At 37.6% G+C, this 27,775-nt stretch overlaps 1 protein-coding gene across 1 annotated transcript in view; it reads left to right on the top strand.

The window, feature by feature from the left end:
• Nucleotides 1-21,879, top strand: part of LOC111871913 (laminin subunit alpha-1) — a gene marked incomplete at its 5' end in the record, with an annotated part of 161,617 nt that extends 139,738 nt beyond the window's left edge. The window contains 10 exons of the mRNA XM_023865311.1: nt 14-185; nt 3,545-3,710; nt 4,693-5,083; nt 7,071-7,421; nt 9,027-9,354; nt 10,077-10,364; nt 12,222-12,369; nt 15,673-15,806; nt 18,567-18,795; nt 21,487-21,879. Coding sequence (XP_023721079.1) covers nt 14-185; nt 3,545-3,710; nt 4,693-5,083; nt 7,071-7,421; nt 9,027-9,354; nt 10,077-10,364; nt 12,222-12,369; nt 15,673-15,806; nt 18,567-18,795; nt 21,487-21,632 — 2,353 coding nt within the window. The remainder of the gene's footprint in view (nt 1-13; nt 186-3,544; nt 3,711-4,692; nt 5,084-7,070; nt 7,422-9,026; nt 9,355-10,076; nt 10,365-12,221; nt 12,370-15,672; nt 15,807-18,566; nt 18,796-21,486) is intronic.
• Nucleotides 21,880-27,775: the final 5,896 nt, after the last annotated feature.

The following is a 27,775-nucleotide window of genomic DNA, read 5'->3' as shown; positions in this document are numbered from 1 at the left end:
TTTCATGTTGCAGTGGAGAACAGACAAGAGATGAGTTAACATTCCGATTCAGTGGTGAAGGTTATGCAGTACTGCATCGTCCCAGCTCTGGCCCTTACAACAAATATGCCTTCAGTGTCTCTCTGAAATTCCGAACTTTGGATGAAAATTCCCTACTCTTTCTTGCTGTGAATCCAAATGTCACCGTAAGTTCATGTTTCTCAAACAACTTACACTTTTCCTCATAAAGCAGTTGTTTTGAAAATTGCTGGGCTTATAGTATTGATACTCCCCTTCTGTATGATGGTAAATTAAATAAATTTCCTCTTTGTAACTTTCATGTCTCTTAACACATTGTGGACCGGTTGTTTAAATATTTAAATCACCCTGGGGACCGAGGTTTTTAAGCCTAGCACCCTAACTTGTGCACTGTTCACTTTAAAAATTAATATAAAATCTCCTAATTAATTTTATGAACTAAAATTTTTGGAGAACACTTACCAGAGCTCCTAGAAGTGCTTGAGCGTGTGATATCTTTGGAAATATTCCCCTTTGTGAAGAGGCATCACATCACAATATTTTGGCGGGCCCTGTGGCCCCTGTCACTGTCACTTTCACTGAGGCTGGCCTCGCTATAGGAAGCTGAAGCAGTTGGCAAATCTGATAGCTCATTGGAGAACAAATCTAATATTTCTTGTTCTCTGAGAGAACGCTTTGCCTGCAACTGCTTTCATCTCTGATCCATGTTGCACTGCTAACTTTCTGGCTCATACGTGGAAGCTTGGACTTGAACAAAGGCTTTTTTCTTTTGGGTGTGACAGGAAATGAGCATGATCATGTTACTGGCTAAGCTAGCAAACATTCCCGAGGTCAGCTACGCAGTAGCCACACAGCAAGATATAGTTGGTTGCAACATAGCGCGTCAGAAAAGGGCCAATTGGCCCACCCGGTCTGCAACGCTATAGAAACGTAGAGGGCCAATTGGCCCCTCCGGTCCTGAATGTGTTAAGTTCTTATGGAGTGGAAGTGCATTAGAATTCAAGATTAACAGACAGATAAACAATTCTAAATTATTATATATCTTGTGCATGAAGTCCTTTTGATACTGTACTGTCTGTTTCTGTATTTGTTTCTCTCCATCTTTTGCCTGGTTGCAAGGTAGTCATAATCGCTTTCCACAGTGCAAAATCAACATGTGTCCACTTTGTTTCATTTCTAAAGTGGTCAATATGTGGAGCTTGGTAGTAAAAAGTAGAAAATTGGTCACTGGTAACATATTTTGATATGACTATTCTAGTAAATAATCAGTTCAGTTATTTTACTGTATAGAATTTTGATGAATAATAGTCACTTTTGCTGGCATATATGTAGGCACATGCAGGACAAAATCATAATTATGCAGGAAGTACCAACAGAGCCTCCAAAAATGTAATGATTTCAAATACTTGGAATAGCAACAGATAAAGTGATAATCATAATGAAACTAAGAGCAGAAGAAACTCTGGAAATGCATTCTACTCTTCATTTATGAATTTTTTATCAGCTTATTGTCATTCAGAAAGTCATATGGCAGTGAAACTTGGTCTTTCACACTTAAAGAGAAATGTATTTTAATTTGGTGAATATTCACTAACCTAACTGGAGCATATTGCTTGTACTGAGGTATACTTTCATTCATTCATTTATTTTTCGTTCCATGGATCCACAATACAAGTGAGATATAGGACATGTCCATACAGTGATTATTCTTAAAATTAATAGAGCAAGAGCTAAGTACATAAATAAAAAAGTATAAAATACAAAAATTGAAACAAAACATGTAGGATCAAGTAGATTCCAGTCATATAAGTTAATTTAATAAAACATGCAGTTTAAATTTAAACAATGTCAGTTTGAACATATCACAGAAATTGCTTAAATGACTAGACTAGAATAATAGAATAATGACTAGAATAATACTAATAAAAGACTGGATGATCAACAGGTGATTCTAGTGAATGCATAATCATTAACTTATAATGACTTATATTGGAAATATTCTTCCACAGAATAAAAATGATGAAGATAAAGAAAACGCTTTAAACAAATTTTGAACTTCTTAGGGTTGAGTGACTCTTCTTTTATATAAGAAGGAAGATTATTATAAATTTTTATGCCCATATAATACACTCCCTTTTGATATACCGTAAAATTTGCTATGGGTTGATAGAAATTTGTAATATGTCTTGTATTTATATTATGATTTAGTGAATTTGGAATAAAGAGACTTTTATTATTAACCACAAAGAGCATGAGTGAAAAAATATACTGTGAAGCCAAAGGCAAAATTTCCAATTTCCGAAAGAGATCTCTACATGAAACTCTACTATTACAGCCGATCATAATTCTAATTATCTTCTTCTGCATTCTAAATACTTTTATACTATGAGGCGAGACTCCCCAAAAGCAAAGACCATAGTTCATAACAGAGCCAAAATAAGAGTAGTAAATTGTTTTCAAAGTTTTTAGAGGCAAGTATACCTGTGCAGCAATGAAAGTAATGAATGTAAAAGAATCCAAAGAGATAGGTTTGTCACAATCATCTGCATATCTCTATCTGTCCCCCCCTCCCACCATAACTTTTGAAAAAATCAGTGGATGTTTGTGAAGCATAATATGAACATACTACCACTAAGAGCCTCCCCTCACCCACCTTCTGCATTTGTATTTTTTAATTTCTTGGAATCACTGATGTTCACACAGCAGCCATGTGGAAGCAACATTAGTATCACTTAATGTAAGATCTTGAGATTTTATGTACCACTGGAGCTTGGAAAATATGCAGCTTTTTTTTTTAAGGTAAAATGTAACAAGAAAACACGGCAGCGACTTGAAATTTATGTTTACCTTTTGGTTCAAAAATATTAATGAACTCTTGGCACAGGCATTGAAATTTTGTATGGAGATACCATGAACATGGTGATATAGCCAGGCTTGAATGTTAAATTCAGCAGAATGAGCATAGAAGCTCTATTAGTAAAATTGTGCAGAAGTATGAGAAACAAAATTGTATAAATAATAATTTATATTTCTTTGTAGCCTCAAGTTGTGAGCCATGTCAGGTGATTAAAAATGGCTGTTCTTTTAGTGGCCATCTCTCTGCCTATTAACCTAAATTGTAATCAACTGACATGGCTGGTGGCCCAAGAGGATTGTATTACTTTAGCTGGTGTGACAGGTTTGAATCTCACTTTATATATCAAGGTATTTGGAAGAAAGTAGCTATCATAAGTTCTTTCTTTCAAATCAGCTGCCTTATCTTTATTACTTAAGGGCCTAGTAGAATCTATGCAACTGTGCTCCAGTATGTTATTGACACATGTGGATAAAAAGACATAATTTTCAAAATGTCTGTCGCATATGTACTGACTAACACATGGTTCTTAGTGTAGTTTTTATCTTTGGAAGATTTTAGAGAAACTGATTATAAGAAGATATTGCTATTTATATAAACTCTCTCATATTGCAATGTATCACAAAATATATTATTCTTCTGTGATTTTCTCTTCTTAATATCATGTTTTAGGACAGGTATGTGTCACTAACTCTGCGTGACGGTCGAGTACTCTTCCGAGTGGGATATGGTGGAGAAACTCAACTGGAGATGGCATCACAGGAAAGGCATAATACAGGCAATTGGACTGTGGTTGAAGCAAGCCGCTTATTTGATCGCAGAAAGAAGCTTGAGAAAGGTTTATGGATAAATCATTATCATATTGTGAGAAATGTTTTTGTTCAGTAGAGTTTTGTTTTAATGAGGTCCTCCAATCAGTGTTTATGTGTGGGTTTAGAGGCACATCAGCGTCTGTGACTTTATGCCTGTATAGAAATAAAACTAGAAAATATTTTATATAACACAATATAAAACTGATTAAAATAGACCTGTATCAGCCCCGAGTTATGACATGGAGAGCATGGCATCCTGTTCTGTAGCACTACTGGGTATATAGATGTAAAATCACAATGCACATTTCTTTGTGAAGTGTTGTTTAATGTATTCATCTTCAGGAAGTTTTGTAATATCCTTAGGTGGGCACTGTGAGTAGTAACTGAACCCAGTAACACATTTAGACTTGTAAAAGACTATAGAAACAGATCCTTAGATGACAGGTTTATTAGTTAGAGGTTATGAACTCATTGTAACAGGATTTAAGTTCATATTTTCACCTCTGGGAATATTTGAAAACAAAATGTATTATATTTACTCAGTCTTAAACATACTTATTCTTCTTACTATTGAGGGAATGGAAGTCTGCAACCCCTCTCCCTTACTTTCTGGTTATTACAGGTTTGTGTGCCTCTGTTATCTTTGCTTTATCTTTTTTATTTAGTATGTTAGTTACAACTCTTGAAATATTAACTATTGCAATAATTGATCAAAAGTTTTGAAAGCAAATACTGCATCATCAAATTATACCAGTGAGTATCAAGATTATGGTCTTCTAGGACATAATGCGGGATGCACCCTGAAGATTGACGAAGCACATTCTTCTCAAACTCTTACCATCTACTAAACTACACAGTGCCACATCCTACAACACTGTAATCCTAAATAAGTGTTATCTGGTCATGATTTAAATTTTCCTTGCTCTAATGATATTGGCACTATTAGATCACCATCATCTGAAGCCTAATATGCCAGACCTTCATTCTCCTCTTTATTGTGCCACACAGGTGTGCTGAAGGTAGAAGGTGAGGCTCGAGATGGGGCCCCTACATCTCCCCCTGGTCAGGAAGCATTGCCTGATCTGTCCAATGCTTTGTATTTTGTTGGAGGAGTTCCCCCGGGCTCATTTGGGGCAGGCATGAACAAACTGGACCTACCAGGCTCATTTCTTGGCTGCCTGGCAGAAATCCAGGTGGTGCAAGATGGTTACAGTCCTCTGCGTGGACAGTTCTATGGTGTTGAAGCAGGCTGTGCTGATTCTGCACTAGACAAAGCAAGTTTTGATGGGAGAGGTCACTTGCAGTTGCCATCACATTCTCTTGACCGACGTAATGCATCATTTGGATTTGTTTTCAGGACATTACAACCTAATGCTCTGCTCATGTTAACAGCATTTGGGTGAGTATGATAGAGTTATCTCTAGTATATAAGGAACTGATTCCTTTCTCAGAGATAAATGTTACAAATGATTCAAGAGAAGGTAACTTAATTTTATTTAAATGTTTCATATGGAGTTACATTCCTAAACATGTTATATAACAGTGCTTCACAGTATCTGTCTCACCATCTTCATACATGTAATTTAATAACTACTGTACATAATACACATGAAACTTGAGTCTGAAAATCATTACTTGAATTTGTAAACAATGTATGCTGTTAATTAAAGTTGGATGATATAATCTGTCACTTTATAGGAAAATTTAAATACGGTTTTAGTTATAATTGAGTTCTGGTAAGTACGTGAGAGAGTCAGTAATAGGTTAAAAATGGATACAAGACATAAAGCATGTGATACTCAAACCTGGAGAAAACATTCATTTCTCGACATATCCTCCACCAAGATTAATACACTTGTTCCATCACTTTACCAGTGCATCAAAACCCACAGCATAGAAGTCTTCTGACTGTTGTCTTAGCCACTTCTGTTCCTCCGTTTCAAGCTCATCATCATTGATGAAATGTTTGCCACCAAGATGGTTTTTAGTGGACCAAAGAGATGGAAGTCACTAAGAGCTAAGTCTGGGCTGTATGGGGTCTGGCATTGTCATGATAAAGCAGTACCCCTCTTGCCAGTTGGCCTGGACATTTTCTACGAATTGCCTCCCGAAACTTTAGCAGAATGTCACAGTAGGATGCGGAATTCACATTTTTGCCATGCTTCTGAAAACGGGCTAACAGTACTTCCTGAGAACCCCAAAACAAAGTAAGCATAACCTTCCCAACCCGATGGTATGCTCATAACCTGAAACTTTTTGGTTGCTTCTGTCACAATCTCAATAGGGTGACTTGGTTGGGTATCATCTGCAACTTTTGAATATCCTAGAGAGAATTTCTATACATACATCCGAACCACTTTATGCCACAAAAACTTCACACTGTAGATGGAAAAATTTATTTATGAATATGCTTTATATTGATTCCTTTTGCCCACAAGAAACACAACAGGATGCTGCTCTTCGGTAGTATACTTTTCAAACACGGTTGCCATTTTGACTATTGAAATCAGCCTCTGAACATGCACATGCATGTCTCCCACCTAGACTGTCATGACTGTGCTGTTACCTAGTAATACACATAGGAAACCTAATGTTTCCATTACAGCTGTTTTATTTCCATCTGTGACCTATTTACTGACTGTCCCTCGTATATGAGTTGGGATAGCTCAGTTGGTGTAGTGGCAGGCTGTGGACTGGATGGCCAGGATCTAATTCCTGGCAGGTGCAAGGTGTTTCTCTTCTCTACATTGTCCAGACTAGCTCTGGGGCCCACCCAGCTTCCTATTCAGTGGGTAATGGGGGTTGTGTTCCCGGGGGTAAAGCAGTCAGGGCATGAAGTTGACCACTTGCCTCCAACTAATGCCAAAGTCAAGAATAGGTTGATCTATAAATGCACTCCAACATATGTATTAATGCCCTAGTGCTTTACCTCTCTGGTAATTAGTAAGTAAATAAAAAACGTTTTCACATAAATTATTTATTTGCATAAAGTGCTTGTAATGAAGCAAAATTTTCTTCGTGTGACATTCCTGTGCAAGATAATGATCCTAAAAGACTTAATTGGATTTCATAATTTTACTGATGTAAGAAGTGACAACTTATGACTTTGCTAGTCTTGCAAGAGACATGAATCTGATATACACTAGTGTTATCGTACACTTTTGTAGTGTCAGGCTGTTTGTTACAGTAATAAGTTGTGTTTGCATGTGGTAATGTATTTCAATATTTATTATATAAATAAAATGCCTTTGTGTGTGTTTAAATATGACTTAAACCTGTAGTATTAAACCTTGTAGTGAAAAAGAAAACTGTTTTACAATTTTTCTGCTTGTGCCATCTTTGCACATGCAGTACTTTTCATAGATGTATGTCATACCTTTGTCCAGGGATGGAGAACGAGGCCAAAGCTTCTACTCAGTTTCTCTGGTAGATGGAAGGCTTAATGTGCAGGTAGATGCTGGACGTGGTGAAGTTCTTATGTCTCCACAGAAGCAGTTTAATGATGGGAAGTTCCATTCACTCTCGGTGACAAAACTGGGTCGGCGACTTGAACTGAGGGTAGATGATGAACTTGAGGACTCTGCTGCTCTACCAAAGGGAGCCACTGTTGTACATGCACCGGGTCCATCAGGTGGACTTTATTTTGGAGGAGTTCCATCCAATTTTACCAACATTGGCATGATAACATCATCAGTTCCACTTGTTGGAACTGTGAAAGATGTAATATTCAATGACCAGTGAGTACAGTATTCCTTTCACTGCAGCTTTTATGGTAATATTGGTTGAGGCATGCACTGTATAGATTTATGGTTTCAGGGTATCCTTTATGCTTAATCTATTAAATGAAACTATTATTTTCCATTTTATAAAGCTTACGGAGAACATAATACAGTTCTGATTTTGGTAGAAGTGTGCATAAAAGGTAGAACTAAAATTCCAGTGGTTAGATCATCTATTGGTACATCTGCGCCATGAATGAGGAGTCTCAAGCATAATATTATGACTATACACAGGGTTTGGTTTGGTTTGGTAATTGGATTTATTGATCACTGTAAAACACAACTCGTGACTACACATAACTAAACAGCCTCACTGGTTTACACACACTACAGATCACCATAACTACAGCACACACAATATTCTATGCCTTCCCTTCAGAGGCTCACTAACTAACTGCAGAGCTGGTGGCCATCTCATGTAACCTCCTAACCTTCACTTCACAGACTGACTCACAACTGACTGAAGCTCAGCATGGACTGTATAGAAAACATAATTTCCAACAGTTCCTCCATTGTTGCACCTAGACTGTTGGGGTTCCCACATGATCACTACTCAGCCAGTCCATTGGTGCACTGGCTGGCTGGTGTCTCGTTTGTTTCGCAGTCTTTCATAGCAACAGGTCTGTGTGCCACAGTAGTAACTAAGGACTAATAACAAGCAACCTGGATTGATGGCTGACCACCTGATGCAACCCACTGATCCCTGAATAGTACATGCTGTGACAGCTGACAGCATATTCTGCATGTATGTGTATAAATACAAAATGTGGCTACAACACTCATCCAATCAACTCTTCACGAAGGAAATGGAGACAATCTCCAAAATGTTGAGAGTGGATGTAAAAATAAGGAGTTTTATTTAGTTGCAACTGAAAATTTGTATAAAACAAAATTAATTTGAGGCTTAAGTTTTTTGGGATTGTAGAGTGTTGAAGGTTTTCTAATAGACCTCAGTTTCAGTCACCAGTAGTAATAATTGCAGGGGGGGAGGATGCAGCTCTTATATTACTGTCTCATTAAGCAGTATGTTGGAGGTGAAACTATAACTGTATGAACAGAAAAGTATGATGCTAACCAATAGGGAGCAACTAAATGATTATTGAAAAGGGGCCAAGAAAAAAAATGTTTTCGAGTTCATGTGATAATGTGATAAGAGGTGATGAAAAACATTTCTGTAACCATATAGTTAATTAAAAGAGGCAATGAAAATGTTTTGCCAACAAGGTGGTCCCAAGAAGAGGTGATAAAAATGTTTCAGTGTCCCCATGCTTGGGACAAGAGGTCTGGAAGATATTCTTGCCACAGGGCTAGGAAAGGGAGTTCAGCGGTGGCTTTGCTGAAACCGACATTATGCATGCAATATTCATAAAAGCTGGGCCACACATGAACTCCAGCCACAAAAACCTCAGGACTAGAACAAAAATTAAGTTTGGAATGTGGCCTTCATTTTATTCGGATTTCTCTAGTATTAAAATATTTTATATAATCTTAACATTTTCAATTTCTATTAATGTATCTGTGCGGATGGCATTTAATTTTGCAGTATCTGGTTTGCTTGCATAGATTGCTCCAGCTTGACCATCCTATATCATTTGAACATGTGGGAATTGGACGACTTGATACTATCAGTGTTCTGGAAAGCTACCCCCCAGGCAGTCCATCTCCTTCAATCCTGCTTCCACCTAAAAGAGGGGAAGGACGAAATGGTCTTCCAGAAGGGTGCCATAAGGGACCAAGCTATTCCTTGGAACCTGGAGCTGCAAAATTTGGAGATTCTCCTCACAGCCATGTACAGATTCGTCAGCGTAAAAGTGTGCTTCAGGCTGGAGATTTCACGGTGGAGCTGGATTTTCGGACACTTTACCCAAATGGTCTTCTCCTCTTACTACCAGTGAGTAGATCACAGTCTTGCTGTACTAGAAATGTAATCTCACTGTAAGCTCCACTGGTCTCTTTAAAGTGCCAAACAGAATTTCTAGTGTTGCTGTTCCTCCCAAAAGTAGAATTGAAAAAGAGATCCTCAAATATTACCCCTTTTGTGGAAAGACAAGTGAATAGATGCCATATTAGGTATAAAACTCTTCAAAGGATGAAAGTACAGTAACGTGTTGATTTGGAAAAGTGGGGCACTCAAATCTTTATGTAGAGCACTTCATAATTTATAGAATTTGGAGTATTCTGTCCCATAAATGTTTACTTTTATTATCAAGTTCAAGTCATATATTACTGCTTGTACTTCATCCATCTTTATTTGTCATGACTTCCACATCACTACTTTTCAAATCAGATGTTATCTGATTTTGGTAAGAAAAGGGTCTCCAATTCTGTCACTCAGCAACATACAACTTCAGTCTAGTTTGGAACTGTACATTGTGGAAATTAATATATATGAAGCTGTTTCACTGTCAAAATTCCCCAGAACTATGTTCCAGAAGACATTCTAGAAAGAGTAATGTTAAATACAATGTTTTACTCAGTTTATGATTGCAAGTAAGTAATAAATGATATTCAGGTTTACTCAAGAAAATTAATGGCTTCTGAAGTTCTTTCTCTTGCCACTATATGCTTGTGTTTGGCTGTGTGTAAACCAGAAGCATTTTGATTATTTTGTAGGGAGGAAAAGGAAAGAAACTGCATTATATACTACTGCAACTCCGAAATAAGCGTCTCCAACTGCTAATAGTTAAAGGAGTGCCTAAACTGGATATAGAAGACACTGAGGAATTAAATGATGGTTTATGGCATCACGTGGTGTTGAGTCGTGAAGGAAACAGGATCATTATGATTGTTGACTCTAATAAACCTAAGCGACGCAAACGATACCCCAAGAAACTCAACATTGGTAATACCATGTATGTGGGTGGAGTTCCAGAAAGTGAGGTGCTTCTACCAGAATTATTGGTAAGTTTGATTTCATTGGCATAGGCATGACTGTCTTGTAGTAAAATGTATTTTTAACATTTCTTTCCTGTATTTGACATAATGATATTGTCCTGTATCCTGGTAATGTGACAAGTAATTAAAGGGTTCCAGATTAGACGAATTGATTTATTGGATATTCACCAGGTGGGATTACAATTAGTTATAACACAATCTTAGCGTAACTATAACACTTCATAACTGCTAACAATGATAACACTCTAAAGGTTACTGTAAGTGCACCACGTAAAATAAAGACTTCACTTCTGATTTCTTCTGACTTCCGTTAGTCTTCTGATCTCCAGTAATCTCTAGTAAGCTTCTAGTAATCCTCTTGAGGTAGCTCTTGATGTACCTAATAGAGGACTCTGTGTTGAATAGTTGATTTCTCTGTTGTCATGAAAATGTACTTTCTGTTGCTGTGAGAACAATGTTTACCTAGCTGTTGTAGCAGAAACCTGTTTCTGTATATGTTGCCTAGGAATCGACATCTTCAGTAGTTCCTCTGTTGTGATTATTAAGACCTTTGATAGTAAGTAACCAAAGTTCTGTTGGTGACTGCATTACATTGGGTTTTCTGGTTCTATATCTTAATGCTTTGAACAACCCATCACAGTATGTTTTTCTTGAACCCTCAATACTGAAAATAGTTGCCAAACGTTCTGCATGGTTCATTTACTTTGATTTTGCAATGTTATGCCTCTGTCTAATGCAGACATGATTATAAAATGATGGACACAACCAGTCATATCAAGAAGTGACAGCATTTTCATTTTAGACAGTAAACAGGTGCAGCAGTCATCAAAGTTGTTGAACCAATCACAGTGGTTTGGTCTGGCTGGAGCACATGAAACATCTTTTCTTCTTGCTCACTTCATGGTATAAGCAATGAAGTTTGTTCCAACTTCACATACTCATTTTCAGCTTTCCATGGTCTTCTTTGGTCTCTGTCATTTAGGTTTATATTGTAAAATCTATTGCACTATTTATTCATCTGTTTTATTTTGTGTTTATTGAATTTTTAATTATTTCCTGGTACCCTATTTTTTGTCTCATGGCATCAGACTGAGCCCATTTGGTACTGTATTGACTGTTTGGTCTATTGTACCAGCCCCAAATGATGATGATGATTGTAGGGCAATCAGTGGAATGTGAATTGGCAGGGAAAACTGAAGTACTCAGAAAACCTGCCCCAGTGCAACTTTGTCCATCACAAATCCCATATAACCTGACCTGGGCTGCTGCAGTGGGAAACTGGCGACTAACCGCCTGAGCTATGGCATGGCCACCTTCATTCCTAATAAGACAAGTTAGAGCACCTTATTAGGTGCTGTGTATGACTGTTGTTTAGTTGTCCAAGATTAATTTCAGTATTGCAAAGTTAGTTATTCCACAGCTTTATAAAATTTAAACAGAGCATTTTTTAAATTTTTTAAAAAGTCTTTAAACTCCCAAATATTCTGTCATAATTAGTGAGTTTGTTACTTAAATCTGATGTATATGCTGTGTCACTTCATACATGACTAAAATGAAGTGTCTGCTCAAACATGTTCTTGTAAATTATTATTTTAGTTCTAACCAGAAACTTACCTTTCAGTGCCATAATGTTTTCTTCTTTATTGAAATATTCAGATTGTATGTTCTTGAAATTTGATCATCCATGAACAATAATATATTTCAATATTTTCCTTGCCCTATTTTAATTCATGGGTCAGTTCTGTATCCATTTACTCATCTCTGATTTTTCATTAGTATTACCATAGACTTTCTAGATGTGACTTATGATGAAAGTGTTAATAGTATTGTATTTCTTCTAACAAAAGTTGTGGTACTCTACAGCTACAAAAACTGGAAAGTTTCAAGGGATGTCTGCGAGGATTGGCAATAAATCAGCAAAGCCAGAACTTATCAGGTCATAAAGTTGGGCAGTGCTTCCCTCTTGTGGAGCAGGGCTCTTATTTCCCTGGTGATGCCTATGCAGTTTATGGTAAGTCCCTTTGCATGGGTTTCCTGCAGTCTTTCCAGACATATGCTAAAATAGCACTGCATTGCAAAGGCCTACACCAAGTTCCTCCTGTTCATTCCCTTATATTTTACTACTGTTTTATATTGTTGACTTTGTTGTGCCAACCATTTACACTGCTGTCATACTAAATTGTTAGAACATATCCTTCTAAAAGGACTTTAAATAGAGCTTGAAGAAGCACTGACCAAGAAGTAGCATTTTTTATTTGACAGAATTAAGAGGTGTGACTAGAATGTTATTTCATAAGTAAGTAAAACTCACTTTACCCATTAATTGCTATTGGCACCTTCAAGGTAGTTGCCTTTGGCAGCTGTACATTGATCTATTCTTTTCTGTCACATTTAGAAGCATTTCTTGAAAACATCTTCCAATATAGCTCTAAGTTCATGTGACATATGCTGCTGGACATCCTCCAGAAACCCAAAATGCCTTTTTCAGCAAAGTTTTTGTAGTTAAAAATAGAAAGAAGGCACATGTAGCCAAAATAGAAAAATAGAGAGGGTATTCCATCAGAAGGATCTGTTTCTGCAGCAGAAATTGCCTCACCAATAATACATAAATGCAGGCCAGTGTGTTGTGTTGATGCACGAATTCGAACAAGTCTTTATTCATCACCAATTCTGGTATCAGTTGGATAGTCATTCTTTGATCAGCATGAACAAGTTTTCAACACACTCATCAGTTTCTGTTCCTGATGGATGGCCTGATCAAGAATAATAATAATTTCCTTCAGAAAATTGTTGAGATACTTCATAATCAGGAAAATTAATGTGATACTTATTCATGAAGCATGTCACACTGTGAAACAACTATTTGGCTATTTGTTCTGATTTGCAGTGTCAAGCATACACTCTTACAGATATTTTAGAACTGCCTTTCTTTGCCCTGTTTATATCTGTTATGACACTTTTGCTTAAATGGAAAAAAGATGGTTTGCTGTTTCATTTATTGTATGTAGTTGGTCCTTTGTATGGATATCTGTTATTGTTTGCAAGTTTTAAATACTCGTATGATCTCTTATTGTGTTAGTATATTCATTCAGTGTTCCTTGAAGGTGCAACTGACATGTTACGAGTAGCAAGCACTAGTATGATACTGAAAAGAGATAGTAACTATGTTGTATTTATTGAAAATGGATGTGACTTACTGGATATTACCTAATATAGGAAGTGCAAAGAACAGGCACTAACAGCAGTTATACAGCGTATCCATAATAAACACAGCTGATATAAAGAAACTGAATAATTTCATTCCCAATGATGATACAGGCAAGCTGTTTGAGGTGAAAAGTGTAAGGACTCACCAAATATTTTGTCATGTCAGTAGATCTTGACATGTGCCTCCCTTGTGACATAACAGGCATCGAACCAGCATTCTATCTATGAGCAGATGTGTCTTAACATCTTTGGAGTTGCAGATGCTACTGCCAATAAAGAGGTAAATAAATTCACTTACAGTGAAGTGCAGCATCACAACTCACCAAATGTGCTTGTAACAGCAGGTAACACTGCTGTACGTGCAGATGGCATCATTCACATTACAAGAGAAAGTTCAGTGCTGTTATTTTCTGGCAGATTGTTCAGCACAAGTTTCATCATAAATATTACTGTGATGCATCTAACAGACACACAGTTGTTAATTCGCACAAGCATGGGAGGTTGAGCAATACAGTACAGGTGGTAGATGGAGAACAACACCTGAACAAGTCAGAGCCATTCAAGAATTCTTGAGCAAGTTGTGAATGCCAAATTGCTCATTCAGTAGGCCATGATGTGGTTCATTAATGGCTAAAACTAAAGGTGTAGAAATTGCAGTTGTGCCAGTAAGTTCAGCAGAATAACTTACCATGTCGCTATGGCCTGCTGCCGACATTGCCTCTTGAATAGACAGTGACGCTGATTATCGCAGTAGGGTATGCTTCAGTGATGAGGGTACTTTTCACATCTTTGGTCACCATAATCGTCACATCAGGGGAGCTCAGAATCCTCATGATGTGAGGGAACATGAAAGAGACAGCCCAAAATTGAATGTGTGGTGCAGATTAACCAACACAGGCGTGACTGGATCACTCTTCTTCTGTGAAAGAACAGTGACAGATGCTGTTTACATTGACATGCTAGAGAACTATGCTGTGCCATAGGTACCTGATCGTTACATCTTCCAGCAAGATGGGGCACCACTACATTTTTAGGCACCTATCGCAGAATTCCTCATTGAGCAGTTCACAGGAATGTGGATCAGTCTATGCGGCCCCCTTGATCACACAAATATGGGAATGCATCAAAAGTGTCATGTATTGGACCATAGTCAATGATCTGCCTGATGTACACCTTCGGATCAGTGATGCAATAGTGTTCGTAACTCTGGAGATGTAAAGAACCTCTTGGACAGAGACACAATATTGGCTGGACTGTATGCCAGACTCCAAGAGTGATACGTTTCAAGATCTACTGACACAAATTAATTGGTGAGTGTTGTTATTTGGGGCATGCAGTAGCGTAGTGGTTAAGGCACTATGCTACAAGTTGGATGGTCGCAGGTTCAAATACCGATGAGGTCGTTGGAGTTTTTTCAATTGACCTAATCCTTCCGGCCGCACTATGGCCCTGGGGTTCACTCAGCCTCTAACAGAAATGAGTACCAGGAATTAAATAAATAATTATCTTGGGGAGTAAAGCGCGGCTGGCTGACAACCTTACCGCCATCTGTGAGCCGACTGTCTAGATAATGTGGGACCCTCAACGTCTCACAACCCTATGGGCCTTCACGGCCTGGTACAGGGATAGCTTTACTTTTTTTTTTTTGAGCATTGTTGTTATTCAGTTACTTTATGGCCTGTGTTCATTTTGGACATTGGATATATTTAACTTCTGGAAAGATTCAACAAATCCAAATATTTCCACATTTTTTAAAGTTTAGTATGGTTTTTTATACTAAATTTGAAATTAAGCTACATTTTCTCTTTGAATACTAAATCGAACTCAAGTTTCATTTTCCTTTTCAATAGCATCCATTCTTGGAAAGTCCAAATGTTTTTCCAGGCTAGAATGCTGAAAATATATATAAAATGTCTGTCATGTTCAGAAGGTACAACATTTTTTTTTTTCGTTTCTTTAACCAAAATGTTCTGAGTGGGTTGGTCAGTTTAATTTTGACATCTCTGCCCTGCAGTCCATAGACCATAGTATAACTGTTCCCCTTACCCTATGGCCTACTTTATAAACAGAAATTTCTATCAGAAATGATTTCTTTTTCTTATTCCAGAAGAGAAGTTCCATGTTGGTTCACAGTTGGAACTGCAGTTAGAGTTCCGCACCTCAGAGAATACCGGGGTCTTACTGAGCATTTCAGAACCTCCTGGGTATCCAGCCCTCTCTCTCGAAATCAATGATGGAAAAGTAAGTTCAAGAAACGGGAATGCATTCCATCTGTTGAAACATGGCATCTAGTTTCTGTTCCAGCATCTTGAGCTTAAACCTAAACTTCAACATATTTCAGTAAATATGTTTGTCATAGGTCATAGCATAAAACAAATTTTCATTCAGGCTATCCCTGATGTGTTCACTGGAGGTACAAGGATTTCCATAATGAGAGCACAGCATTCCTTAATGGGTCATCGCCTGATGTTGGATCAGCCAAGAGGAATCAGTTTCCTCTCCACCAAGTTTATGTGACCCTTTTCTATGTAGTATATTAGGAATGAAATTTTTGTCTGCTAGTAACTAACTGTGGACTGTTTAAAGGGAAGGATAAGAAATACTGTTGAAAGAGTTCATGGTTATATGCTATAGAACATCTGGCAAAAAACAGGGTACTGCTTCACTGTCTGCTTGGAGAACCACAAACAAAACAGAGGAAGGAACTTCAGTATGGTTCCAAAGAGGGTGTGAGTTCATAGTTATGTGCTGTAATAAACATTTTATGTCACTCAGTTTGTATTCACCCCACATTTAACCATATCAATATCACACTTCTATGTGCTATATATATTTTTTCATATGTGTCTGATGTTATGTCCGCCAAATAAGCGGAGATAACCTGAACGATAAGATGTGAAGCCAGGAGGTATTTTAGGAATAAGAAGAGAGAATGTCTGAAAGACAGAATTAATGAGCATACAATGAACAGTAAGAGCAAGAATATTGGAGACCTGCATAGAGGAATAAATGGATTTAAGAGGGGTTGCCAGCCTAGCAGTAACTTAGTGAAGGATGAGAATGGTGATCTGCTTGCAGATTCCCACAACATTTTGAATAGGTGGAAGAATTTACGTGGGGTCAGTGATGTTAGGCAGATAGAAATACATACAACTGAGTTGTTGGTACTGGAGCCTAATCCTTTTTGGGTTGAAATTGCTGTTATAAAGTTGAAAAATTATAAATTGCCAGGTAGTGAACAAATTCCGGCAGAACTGATTCAAGCAGTAGTTCGAATATTACAGTTTGGGATCCAGAAACTCATTAATTCTATTTGGAGTAAAGAAGAATTCACTGAGCAGTGGAAGAAGTCTGTTATTGTACCAATTTACAAGAAGTGCAATAAAACTGACTGCCTCTTAATAATGCAACAAATTGTTACTTTTTCTTCCACTTACACTTTTAACACAACATGTTTTGGCCCTAGATGGCCATCTTCAGGTGTCTTAATATATTAAAACTGTGCATGTGATTTTAGTGCATATTAATGCAGTGTAGCACTTTTAATATATTAAGACACCTGAAGATGGCCATCTAGGGCCAAAACATGTTGTGTGAAAAGTGTAAGTGGAAGAAAAAGGAACAATCTGTTGCATTATTGATGGACTGTATTATACATAGATGTTTTAATATGGCTGGTAACAGGATACTTAAGTACAGAATTAAAAACTGACTGTAGTTATTATCTAGGAATATCACTGCTATCAACTTCATAAAGTTATTCCTGTAACAGGTAATGGGGGCCCACTGGGTTGTGAGACATTTAGGCTTCAATATTTTGTAGACAATCCGCTCACATATGGTAGTGAGGTTGTCAGTCTTACATGTTGGCAGCTGTTTACCCCCAGGACCATAATGCAGCTGGAAGCATTAAGTCAATTGATTAATCTAATTACCTCATGAGGGATAGAACCCGTGACTCCTTCCTTCAAGATTAAGTCCATATGTAGATGAAATTATGTATTTAGGGATCATCAGTGTTGGTTTCAACATAACAAATGAATTGCTTATCAGATCTTTTGTATTCATCAAATACTGGAGAAAAAATGGGAGTACCGCGAGATAATATATCAGTGATTCATATACTTCAAGAAAGCCTATGATTCGATTAGGAGGGAAGTACGAGGTATATCAGGAAGTTCCTGGACTAGGTCAAAAAAGAAATGCTAGCTTAACTTACTCAGTTTTGGCTGTCATCTCCTTCAAAATAGTCTCCTTGGGAATGTATACAGGCATCCCATCATTTGTTTCATGCTTCAAAGGCACCGTGGAAGTCATTTCCCTTAATGCTGTCGAGTACCACCTGCAATTCCCTTTTGATGTCCAACACTTTCAAAATGTCGTCCCTTCAGTTTCATTTTCAATTTTGGAATCAAAAGGAAATCACAGGGGGCTAAGTAGGGAGGACAGGAAACCATAACCATGTTGTTCTTATTTTCAAAGATGTGTGGGTGGACACATTATTGTGATGAAGGAGCCAGTTGTGGTTGCGTCATTGTTCCGGCCTTTTTCGTCGCACATTTTCCCTCAAGCATCTCAAAACGTCGCAGTGAAAGTCAGAGCTGACCGTAGTGTTAGGAGGAACAGATTCATGGTGAACAATAATATTAAAATGGATCTTAGATAGGATGATGTTGCATGGACTGCATTGATGTGGCTTAGGACATAGGACAAGTGGTGGACTTTTGTGAAGATAGTAATGAACCTTCGGGTTCCATAAAATTTTAGCAAATTCTTGAGCAGCTGCACAAGTGGGCACTCCTCAAGAAAGGCTCAGCTCCATGGTATTTGTTAGTTAGTAAATCAGTTAATTTGTTTGTTAGTAGTGTACATAGTACATTCTTTCCTGAAGTAATGCTGACACCTCAATGTAATATTGTTGTCTTGATAATGAATGTTTTCCCTTTAATCAAAAATTCATCCATATTTTAAATAATATTTAGGGACTGGTTTGTTAAATAGGTGGTGATGACTGGTGACATGGGAAATCAACGTCCATTCCATGTTGAGCAGGGATTTCCATCACGATTCACTGTATGTGACAATAGATGGCACCGTGTGAAGGCATTTTTTGAAAATGATGTGCTAAATCTTAGAGTTGATAATTTTCCTACTGTGTATGGACATTCAGGCAATGGAATATTTACTGAAGCAAGCACCAATAGCCCTTTATACATAGGTGGACTGCCTGGTAAGCCATAATCTGAAATAACACTGTTACACAGTATTAATTAGTAGAAATAAATATGTTTTACTTCCAAGTTTAAAACAGAATTTTTGCTGTATTAATAAAGGAGAAGGTCCTCTTTTCTTTATAATATATTTGGCTTTTTAGTTTAGTATATCACCGGGCACAACTCTGTGCAAAATATTTGGCTAATCCAGCCACCCTGCCAAAATTCTTGACCAAAGTTCTTTTCTAATGTTTTGCATGCTGCTGAGATATGTTGAGTACCATTTTGGCAATGATTATATTTCTTGCCCAGATCTCAAGTCAGAAGAATCAGTCTTACAGTTTCTGTATTCATGTTCAGTTATTTTGCAATCTTCTGTAGCAAGTCGTCAATAAATTCTCACCACTTCACTCATTTTTCCACATTTAGATCAATTCTTTCAGTTGTCAGGTCTGTCATTAGAAACCTATGTTCTATTCATTGTTTCCTAGCCATAAATGTTCTAGAAGACTTTATGACATCATCTTTCATCATTTTCATATAAAATTTAAAATTCATTCATTCATTCTTTCATTCATTTCATTTTTCTTCGAGTAATCCATAACAGTGATCATCACCTAGGATATAGAAGATGTCCACATACAATAAAATAAGATACAATAGTGGCTGTACAACAAGCAGCCTTGTCAGTTGGTAATACAGTAATAAAAAAGACATTACACCCTATTCAGTAATACAATAATACATTAATATGATACATTATACACACACAATTGCAAAATAATATACAAATGTAAAATAAGTGTGCAAGTGAATTGAGTCATTTTGTTCATTCCAACAGTTATCACCCATGTTTGATAAACCAGAAATCATTTACTGCAACCACAAAACAAACTGAATCCAAATGAATGTTGGACACAGAATTTCTGAAGCAGTTGCAAGATGCAATCTGTGCCAAAAAATTGTGTTCCCATTTTCTGCACAAAACTACCATACTGCCTTGGCTCTGTGAAAGAAATGTCATCATGTGGTCTTGCAATATTGATTTTGTACACCATGCTATGCATAGTGTTTCAAAAATACATGGCTTAACTTCAGGAATGAGTTCCCTATAAATAGATAATAAAAACAGTTTATATCAACATAGGTCTGGAAATGCATAGTTTCCATGCTTTTAAGATCTGTCTATGACACTCAGCTCTTCATATTAGTTTACAGTAAATGTTCCATATACCTACCTCCTACCTGAATACAGGCCTCAACTTGATATCTCATTGCCACCCAAATCATGGCATGTTGTGTATTGTCTGAAAACCTTCCACAGTTCAATTTCAGAGAGTTTCCACATCATCCATTGCAGACAAATACATCAACATTTTTAAACGGACCCACAAGTAGAAATCCAGTGGATTTAAATTAGGTGAGCTTGGAGGCCAGGCAATTGGTCCAGCTCTACCTATCTACCAACCAGGAAACTTTAAATTCAGGTACCTTTGGGCAACGGGACTGAAATGTATAGGAGCGCCATTATGCATGAAGTACAGTTCTCAATGAATGAGCAGTGGCACATTGGCCAATAAATCAGGCATGTTCTTTTCCAAGAAAGCTTTGTAATTCCGCCCTGTAAGCCTGTTTGGAAGTACGTGGGGTCCAAATAAATTATCACCACAAATACCAGCCCAGATGTTGATGGAGAACCGCTGTTGGTGATGTGATGGAAGAATCACGTGTGGATTTTCATCTGCCCACAGATGCTGATTGTAAAAATTTTGGACTTCATTTTTTGTGAACTGTGCTTCATCTGTAAATATCAAAAAGGCAGGAAAATTAAGAACCACTGGCAGAAGGTTACTCACACAGGGTAATCTTGTAGTGACAAGGCCTGTACACAATGCAGATGGCAGGGATAGAGCTGTTGTTGTTGGAGCGCACTCCAGACAGTCGGATGAGTGATGCCCGCTTGCATTGATACCCTTTATGTGCTGATTCCAGAGTTTTAGTCACAACATCCAGAATATCCTCCTCTACTTCAGGACTCATAGATCTTGGTCATCCCCTGTTGGCAACACGAGGTGTAAAATTCCAACATTTACAAAGACAGCGATGGATACTTACAAATTTATTCCTATCTTGACATCTTCATCCTGGATACCTTTCTTGGTAGAAATGACAAGCCATTACAGCATTGCCAAGTGCCAAACCATACATGAAATGCATATCGGCTAGCTCCTGATTTGTGTATATCACCTCAACAATTCGCAATCATCACACACTTAACACATAGTTACTGTACACTTCTCCTATTAAGATTTGGAAACTTTCCAAGATTGTGTAGGACTGATACCATGACTGTCTTAATGTAGTGAATGATGGAACCAGTCTGTGGGAATTACGAAATTCAGTTTATCATTCAGTGGTCTTAGAAAACCTTAACTTGGAAACTGTGCATTTCCAGACCTATGTTGATATAAACTATTTTTATTGTCTACATATGAGGATCTCATTCCTGAAGTTATGCCGTGTATTTTGGAAACATCTGTTTAGAAAGCCTGAAAATAAAGAAAAACATAAAATTATTTCTTCCATGTGGTAAATCTTGCCTGGTATGTCTTCTATTTGAAGTATGAAATTACATCTAATAATATTTTGAAGTGCCATTTTGACTTTTCATTTACATTAACTTTAATTGTCTCTTCTTGTGTTACCAGAGGGTGCTCCCAGTGGTACATTAGGAACAAGAGACAACTTCAAGGGTTGCATTCGCAATGTCGTTATTGGTAAAAACCCAAAGGATTGGACAGATATGGCAAGTCTGAATAACATTCTTCTGAGTTCATGTCCTGTGAGCTCATAATTACTCTCCTAAGTGTTGCTATCAGGATGAAGAATTGTGACTGGTGAGAAATATTCCCCAGAAACATCTGCATGACCTGTGATTTTGGTTGTATGTCAGACTACATAACTATGATAGGGTAAAATAAAAGCAGAATAAATGGAAAGTAAAATGGTGGAAGTGAACCTGTAGCCTTCATTAAGAGACTCTGAAGCACTGACAATACCAGTTGGTTTATCAGTTGAAAGAACTATGAAAATAATTAAACTTAAGGTGAAGTAAACATGATATGTAAATGACATTGTTTATTTCTATTCAAGCAAATACAACTGATTTCCATCTGAAGGGTAGCAGTCATAATCTCTGTATGTGGTGTATTATGATCTTGGTGACATCAATGATGAAATACATTTCATTATGTTGAACATACAGTACACCATAAGCCGTGTTGGCAGTGGCTACATTTGTAGTAAGAAAGAAGATTTCTTTTATATTTCGTGTACAGAAGACAGAGAGATGCTAGTTTTCAGTAGATTTCAACATAGATTGTTATGCAGAATTATCATACTGCAGGCGATAAACTTGACTTAACACTGCCATGTAAAATGCAGCATTTGTGGTACAAAGCTTTATCTTGGGCCAGTGCCTGGTAATCAGGATTGGTACACAGTTTAATTGATTCATTAACATACTTGATAGTGAATGCATATGATACCTATTTAACAGAGGAACATGATTCAAATAAGTAATTTATTCTTCCAAAAATCTGTCCTTGGGATTGGTCAGATTTTAAGTCAGCAGTTGATAAAATCAACTGAATATATTGGTCATGTAATCTGTATAGTCACTCATTCCCATTTGTATATTTATTGAATTTATGAAATGATGCTTTTAGAGGAATGTCAGTACTACTCAGAATGTACCTGAAGTGTTTCATAACTCACTTCAACCACTGCCTGAAAGAGAAGAAGTCCATATGTTTCATCACCATAATCACCACCACCACCATCATCATGATTATAGGCAAAATACTGAAGGGTGATTGTTCCAATGTGTGATATTGCACAAAATATGGGATCTGTACTGATAATGTGCATTTCATGATTTTGTATTTTATGTTTTCTAATTTTGTAAACTTTTTTTAATTTTCAATGTTCAGTTTCAGTAAGCTGTAAAGTAAATATCACTTATAACTTATTGTCTGTTAATTACATACTTTGAAGAAGTTAACATAATAAATTATAATAATGAATGATATTGTCAAAAGTGGTGGAATGTAACATACTAAATTATAATAATTTGTTGTAACTGTACTTAAATTGCTGTATATAAAATACGTACTAGTGAAAGCAGTGTTATTCGTTTAACATGTAGTTGACCGAGAGTAGTCGCATTTAATATTATTGTGTACTAATTTGCTAGAAATATATGTATAAGTAAGTAAAAAGTAAAGGTATCCCTGTAACAGGCCGTGGAGGCTCATAGGGTTGTGAGATGTTGAGGTTCCCACATTTCCTAGACATGAGTATTCTCATATTATATTTGTAAGTGAACAGGAACAGAAATCATGCTCAGTAATGAATCAGAATTATTTTTAGAAGTCATTCTTTAGTTTTATTTACATGTTTAACCTTAACTTGGTCTCTCACCAATGTGTTTGGGAACAGGGCGCTGAGAAGAATATTGGGAACAAAGAAGGAGGAAGTAAAATGAGCCTGGAGAGTTCCATAATGAGAAGCTTTATAATTTACTCTCATCACTAAGTATTGGGGTGATGAAATCAAGAAGGGTGAGATGAATGAGAGGAAAGAAATGAAACAAGGAGTGGGTCTTAAAAGAGTAGGGTGTGACAATGTAAAATGAATTCATCTGGCTGTTGTGGGTTTTCTGATTGGCTCTTGTGAACATGCTTCTGAAACTTCAGGTACCACACGAGGTTGAGAATTTTCAGGGCCCAAAACGGAATATTTGCGGACACCAGAGCATCACAAATCTCTGAAAATATCAGATGACTTATTTCTGCCTTCAGTTGAACACTGTTGCAGTAACATTTGCACAGATTTCTTTTTGTTCGAAATTTGCACTGCTCGAAAATGCTTGTTGCGGCCGATATGTTGTTGTACCGTGAGATATTTTTTTGCCACTAATTTTGTGTCACACGTCTTACAGTATAAAATGTTACCGTCAGTTGAAAATATATCATCTCCAAATTCAGCTACAATCTGCTTTAATGAAAAGTTTGAAAAGCAGTGGCAGTAAAGCATCTACTTGTTTCGGGTATTTCTGAATATTAAACATATCAGACAAGAGTTTTCAGATGCAGAATTTTCTATGACTTTCAATTGAAAACACATGAAGGACCCTAACTAGTATCATGGGTATTCAGGCTTATAGATGAAGTCATTAGGGATAATCAGTGTGGATTTCGACGTAACAGATCAATTACGGTTCTGATCGTTTGCATTCGTTAGATACTGGAGAAAAATGGAAGTACAATGAGAAAGTACATCAGCTATTCATTGACTTCAAGAAAGCCTATGATTCGGTTAAGAGGGAAGTATTGTACCTTATTCTGAGTGGGATACCCATGAAACTAGTCAGGCTGATTAAAATCTGTTTAATCGAAATGTATGGTAAAGTCCGTGTAGGTAAATATTTGTCTGATAATTTTTGTATCCAGAATGGTTTAAAACAAGGAGATGCTTTATCGCCACTCCTTTTCAACTTTGCTTTAGAGTATGCCATTAGGAAGGTCCAGGGAAACCAGGTGGGACTGAAATTAAACGGGACACATCAGCTGTTGGCCTATGCCGATGATGTGAATCTACTGGGTGATAATATAGATACCATAATGAGCAACACACAAACTTTATTGATACAAGTAAAGAGGTTGGTCTACAAGTAAACACAAAGAAAACTAAGTATATGTTGCTGTCTCGTCACCAGAATGCAGGGCAAAATCATGACATAAAGATAGGAAACAGATGTTTTGAAAATGTGGCACGGTTCAGATATTTGGGAACAACAATAACAGATCAAAACCTGATTATGGAGGAAATTAAGAGGCGATTGAACTCGGGTAATGCTTGCTACCATTCAGTCCAGAACCTTTTGTCTTCTCGTCTGCTGTCTAGAAACTTAAAAAATTAGGATTTGCAAAACTATAATTTTGTCCTAACTACAAGTAATTACAGAGCTATCGCTGATCTACACACTTAACAAATCACTAGGACACGTTAAGCTATTTTCAGCCTGCTGTGTCTTCACCAGTCATTCCCTGGCAACTGTTTCTAACCGTGGAGATTCGTCAGCTTGGAAACTCAGGTCCTTCCTTCACCGACTCTCGTTCAGAACTGCCTGCCAGCTATTCCCCTAACTGAACTGGACAGCCACCTCTTCCCAGTCTCCCTTGCAGAACTCGACTGCACAAAGCACTGCCAGACCTCAGCTCCATTATTTTATAACCACTTTGCACGGACCTAATAGAAAAAAATCGTTTCCAGCAATACCTCTGTTGTTACTTGGGTATTCTTTGCTGCGGGAATGTGTTTACCGAGCAGTTGCCTAGCAATGGAAGTCTCCTCTGGCTCCACTATTTCGGCTTTCAGGCCTCATGTTACAATATTGTTCGTCGATGATCACTACAGCCACATCACTCTTCTTGTATATAGGTACAATAACGGACCCCTCTCAGAGCTTGGGACATTTCTCCCTATTACAAATAGAATTAATTAATTTATGGATTTGAGAACGTTATGTTTCACCTCCTGCTGGAATAATTTCTGCTAGAATTTAATCAGTACCAGGCAGTTACACCTTTTCAGTTTTCGAATAGCAATCTGTCATTTTGGACATAGTAATAGTCAAATTTTGATACAGGTAAGTACTAATGATAAACGTGCCTGTAGTATTAAAAATGTAACATTTGGATATGAAGGTAGCCTCCTGCCTTGTGGGGGTGTGGAACCAGGCGTGTTGCTCTTTAGGAAGAAGATGGGAAGTGCTGGAGAAAGACTAAACAACTAACTCCATGGAATATTATATTTAAGCATCCTGTTACACTCTACACAATATATGACATAAACTCCGTCCTAAGTGCAACAATTATTGTAGTTAAGAAAGTTGTCTTCTGGNAACGGCCATCATCAGGTGTATACTCTCACGTAGCTGCTACACTGCACGTAGTTTAAAATTTAAAAAACACTAGTCTTCCCAATTGTTCATTTCGCCCCTCCTAACAGGTTTCGATATATCGGAATCATCCCCTCTGATATCTGTCAGATATGTACAAAATCTTTGTTAACCTACACACGTATTAAAGATAAGCAGCGGCATGCACACAGGGAGCCTACACAGAATAATACCTGAACTGTGCTGAAAACAAAAAGTAGCCGCTGCAGCACTGTAGACATAGGGCGGGTAACCCTGAGAATTTTAAATTTTAAAATTTGGAAAAAACAAAAAATTAAAAGTGCCAGTTTATGAAAATCAAATTAACAAAGATTTTGTACATATGTGACAGATATCAGCGGGGAAGATTCCGATATATCGAAACCTGTTAGCAACAGCGAAATGAACAATTGGGAAGACTAGTATTTTTAAACTACGTGAAGAGTAGCAGCTACGTGAGAGTATACACCTGATGATGGCCGTTTGCGGCCGAAACATGTAGTGTAGAAGAAAGCAAGACGAAAGAACTACAATAAATTGTTGCACTTAGGACGGAGTTTATGTCATATAACTCCATGGAGCTGAGCCCTTCTTGAGAAGTCGCCAATCATGCAGCTACTCAAGAATTTCCCAACATTTTATTGTACCCGAAGGTTTATTACCGTGTTCACAATAACCCTCCACTGGCCCCATCCTCCATACTGTAACCGATTACTCTTTTTAGTAATATAATTCGCCTAATTTACGCATACTTTTAATTTTATGTAACTTTTGTATTTTAACAGAACTTAAATCACGAGTTTGTAAGAATTGCGTACATTACTACGCATTATAAATCGCCGTGAACCGTGTATTGAAAGGGGATGATCCAATGTTTTGTGACTCTTACGAAACTCGTGATTCAGTTCTTTCTTTGTTCTTAAGATGGGTGATGTAAGCCCAAAGAGTGGGTGGCTAGGGGCCCGGCTTGCTGAAATTGTAACAAGACATACTGACGCTGAGATGTCGATATGTAAAGCCCTTTGTTCACAATAGACGCTAACTGGTTCTCGGAGGGTAAAGACGTTGCCGTACCTGTTCCGTCTTAGAACAAAGGACAATACAGTTCCCAAGCGCAGCTGCACTTCTTATGTAATACAAGTAATTTGTAAAACTCAATAAAGCGAGTGGTGTAAGGGTTTGTCGCCGTTTTCTTGACCATCTGTGTTGGAGCCAAGGCCCAGTTAACGGTCCAAGAGATAGTCTCCTGTTCCCCGACTGGGGTGGCGCCCAACTACTACCAAGGTGAAGCTACGTCGCCAACAACCATAGTCCAAAAAGCTGAAGGCGATTGACCAGCAAGCGACGGAGCCCATCTTTTCTCGGTCACTGCCTGCGTCTAAGGCCACCTACATTTTACAAAGCGAGCATCTCCGGCCATCTTTATCCATCACTGCTACCGGCTCCGGACAACTTTACCCAGCCGTCGCAGCAGTCAAAGTACCAACGCGTGGGTAAGACATTGGCAAAGTATTGGGAAGGTACCGAGTTCGAGACCACGATGTCTTTTATTAATAGAAATTGAAAAGTGAATAAATAAATACGATTTTTCTGCAGCTATAAACGAAGTCGTATACTATGAGCAGGACCGCAGAAAGCAGTAGCATAGATACTCTGGTGGTCTAGAGATAAGGCACCGGCGTTGTAAACAGAAGGTTCGTGGTTCGAGACCACGAGGATTTTTGTAATGAGATTTTTTCTGGAATTATATAGCGAGATGTAACATAAGAGGAAGATAAAGGTAAAAAATTTCCGTGGCATTGGTGGCGTATTGGTAACGCACCGACGTAGTGAGAAGTTCCGAGGTTCGGGACCAACGAAAGTTTTATAAAATACAAATGTAGTTAACAAGATTTTTCTGTACTTATATAGCGAGATGTAACATAAGAGGAAGATTAACGGTCAGAAATTTCCGTGGCATTGGTGGCGTATTGGTAACGCACCGACGTAGTGAG

Source organism: Cryptotermes secundus, unplaced genomic scaffold (assembly GCF_002891405.2).
Source record: "Cryptotermes secundus unplaced genomic scaffold, Csec_1.0 scaffold1726, whole genome shotgun sequence".
Lineage (NCBI taxonomy): Eukaryota > Metazoa > Arthropoda > Insecta > Blattodea > Kalotermitidae > Cryptotermes > Cryptotermes secundus.
Note: the sequence above shows the minus strand (reverse complement) of the source record. Positions and strands in the feature narration are given on the sequence as shown.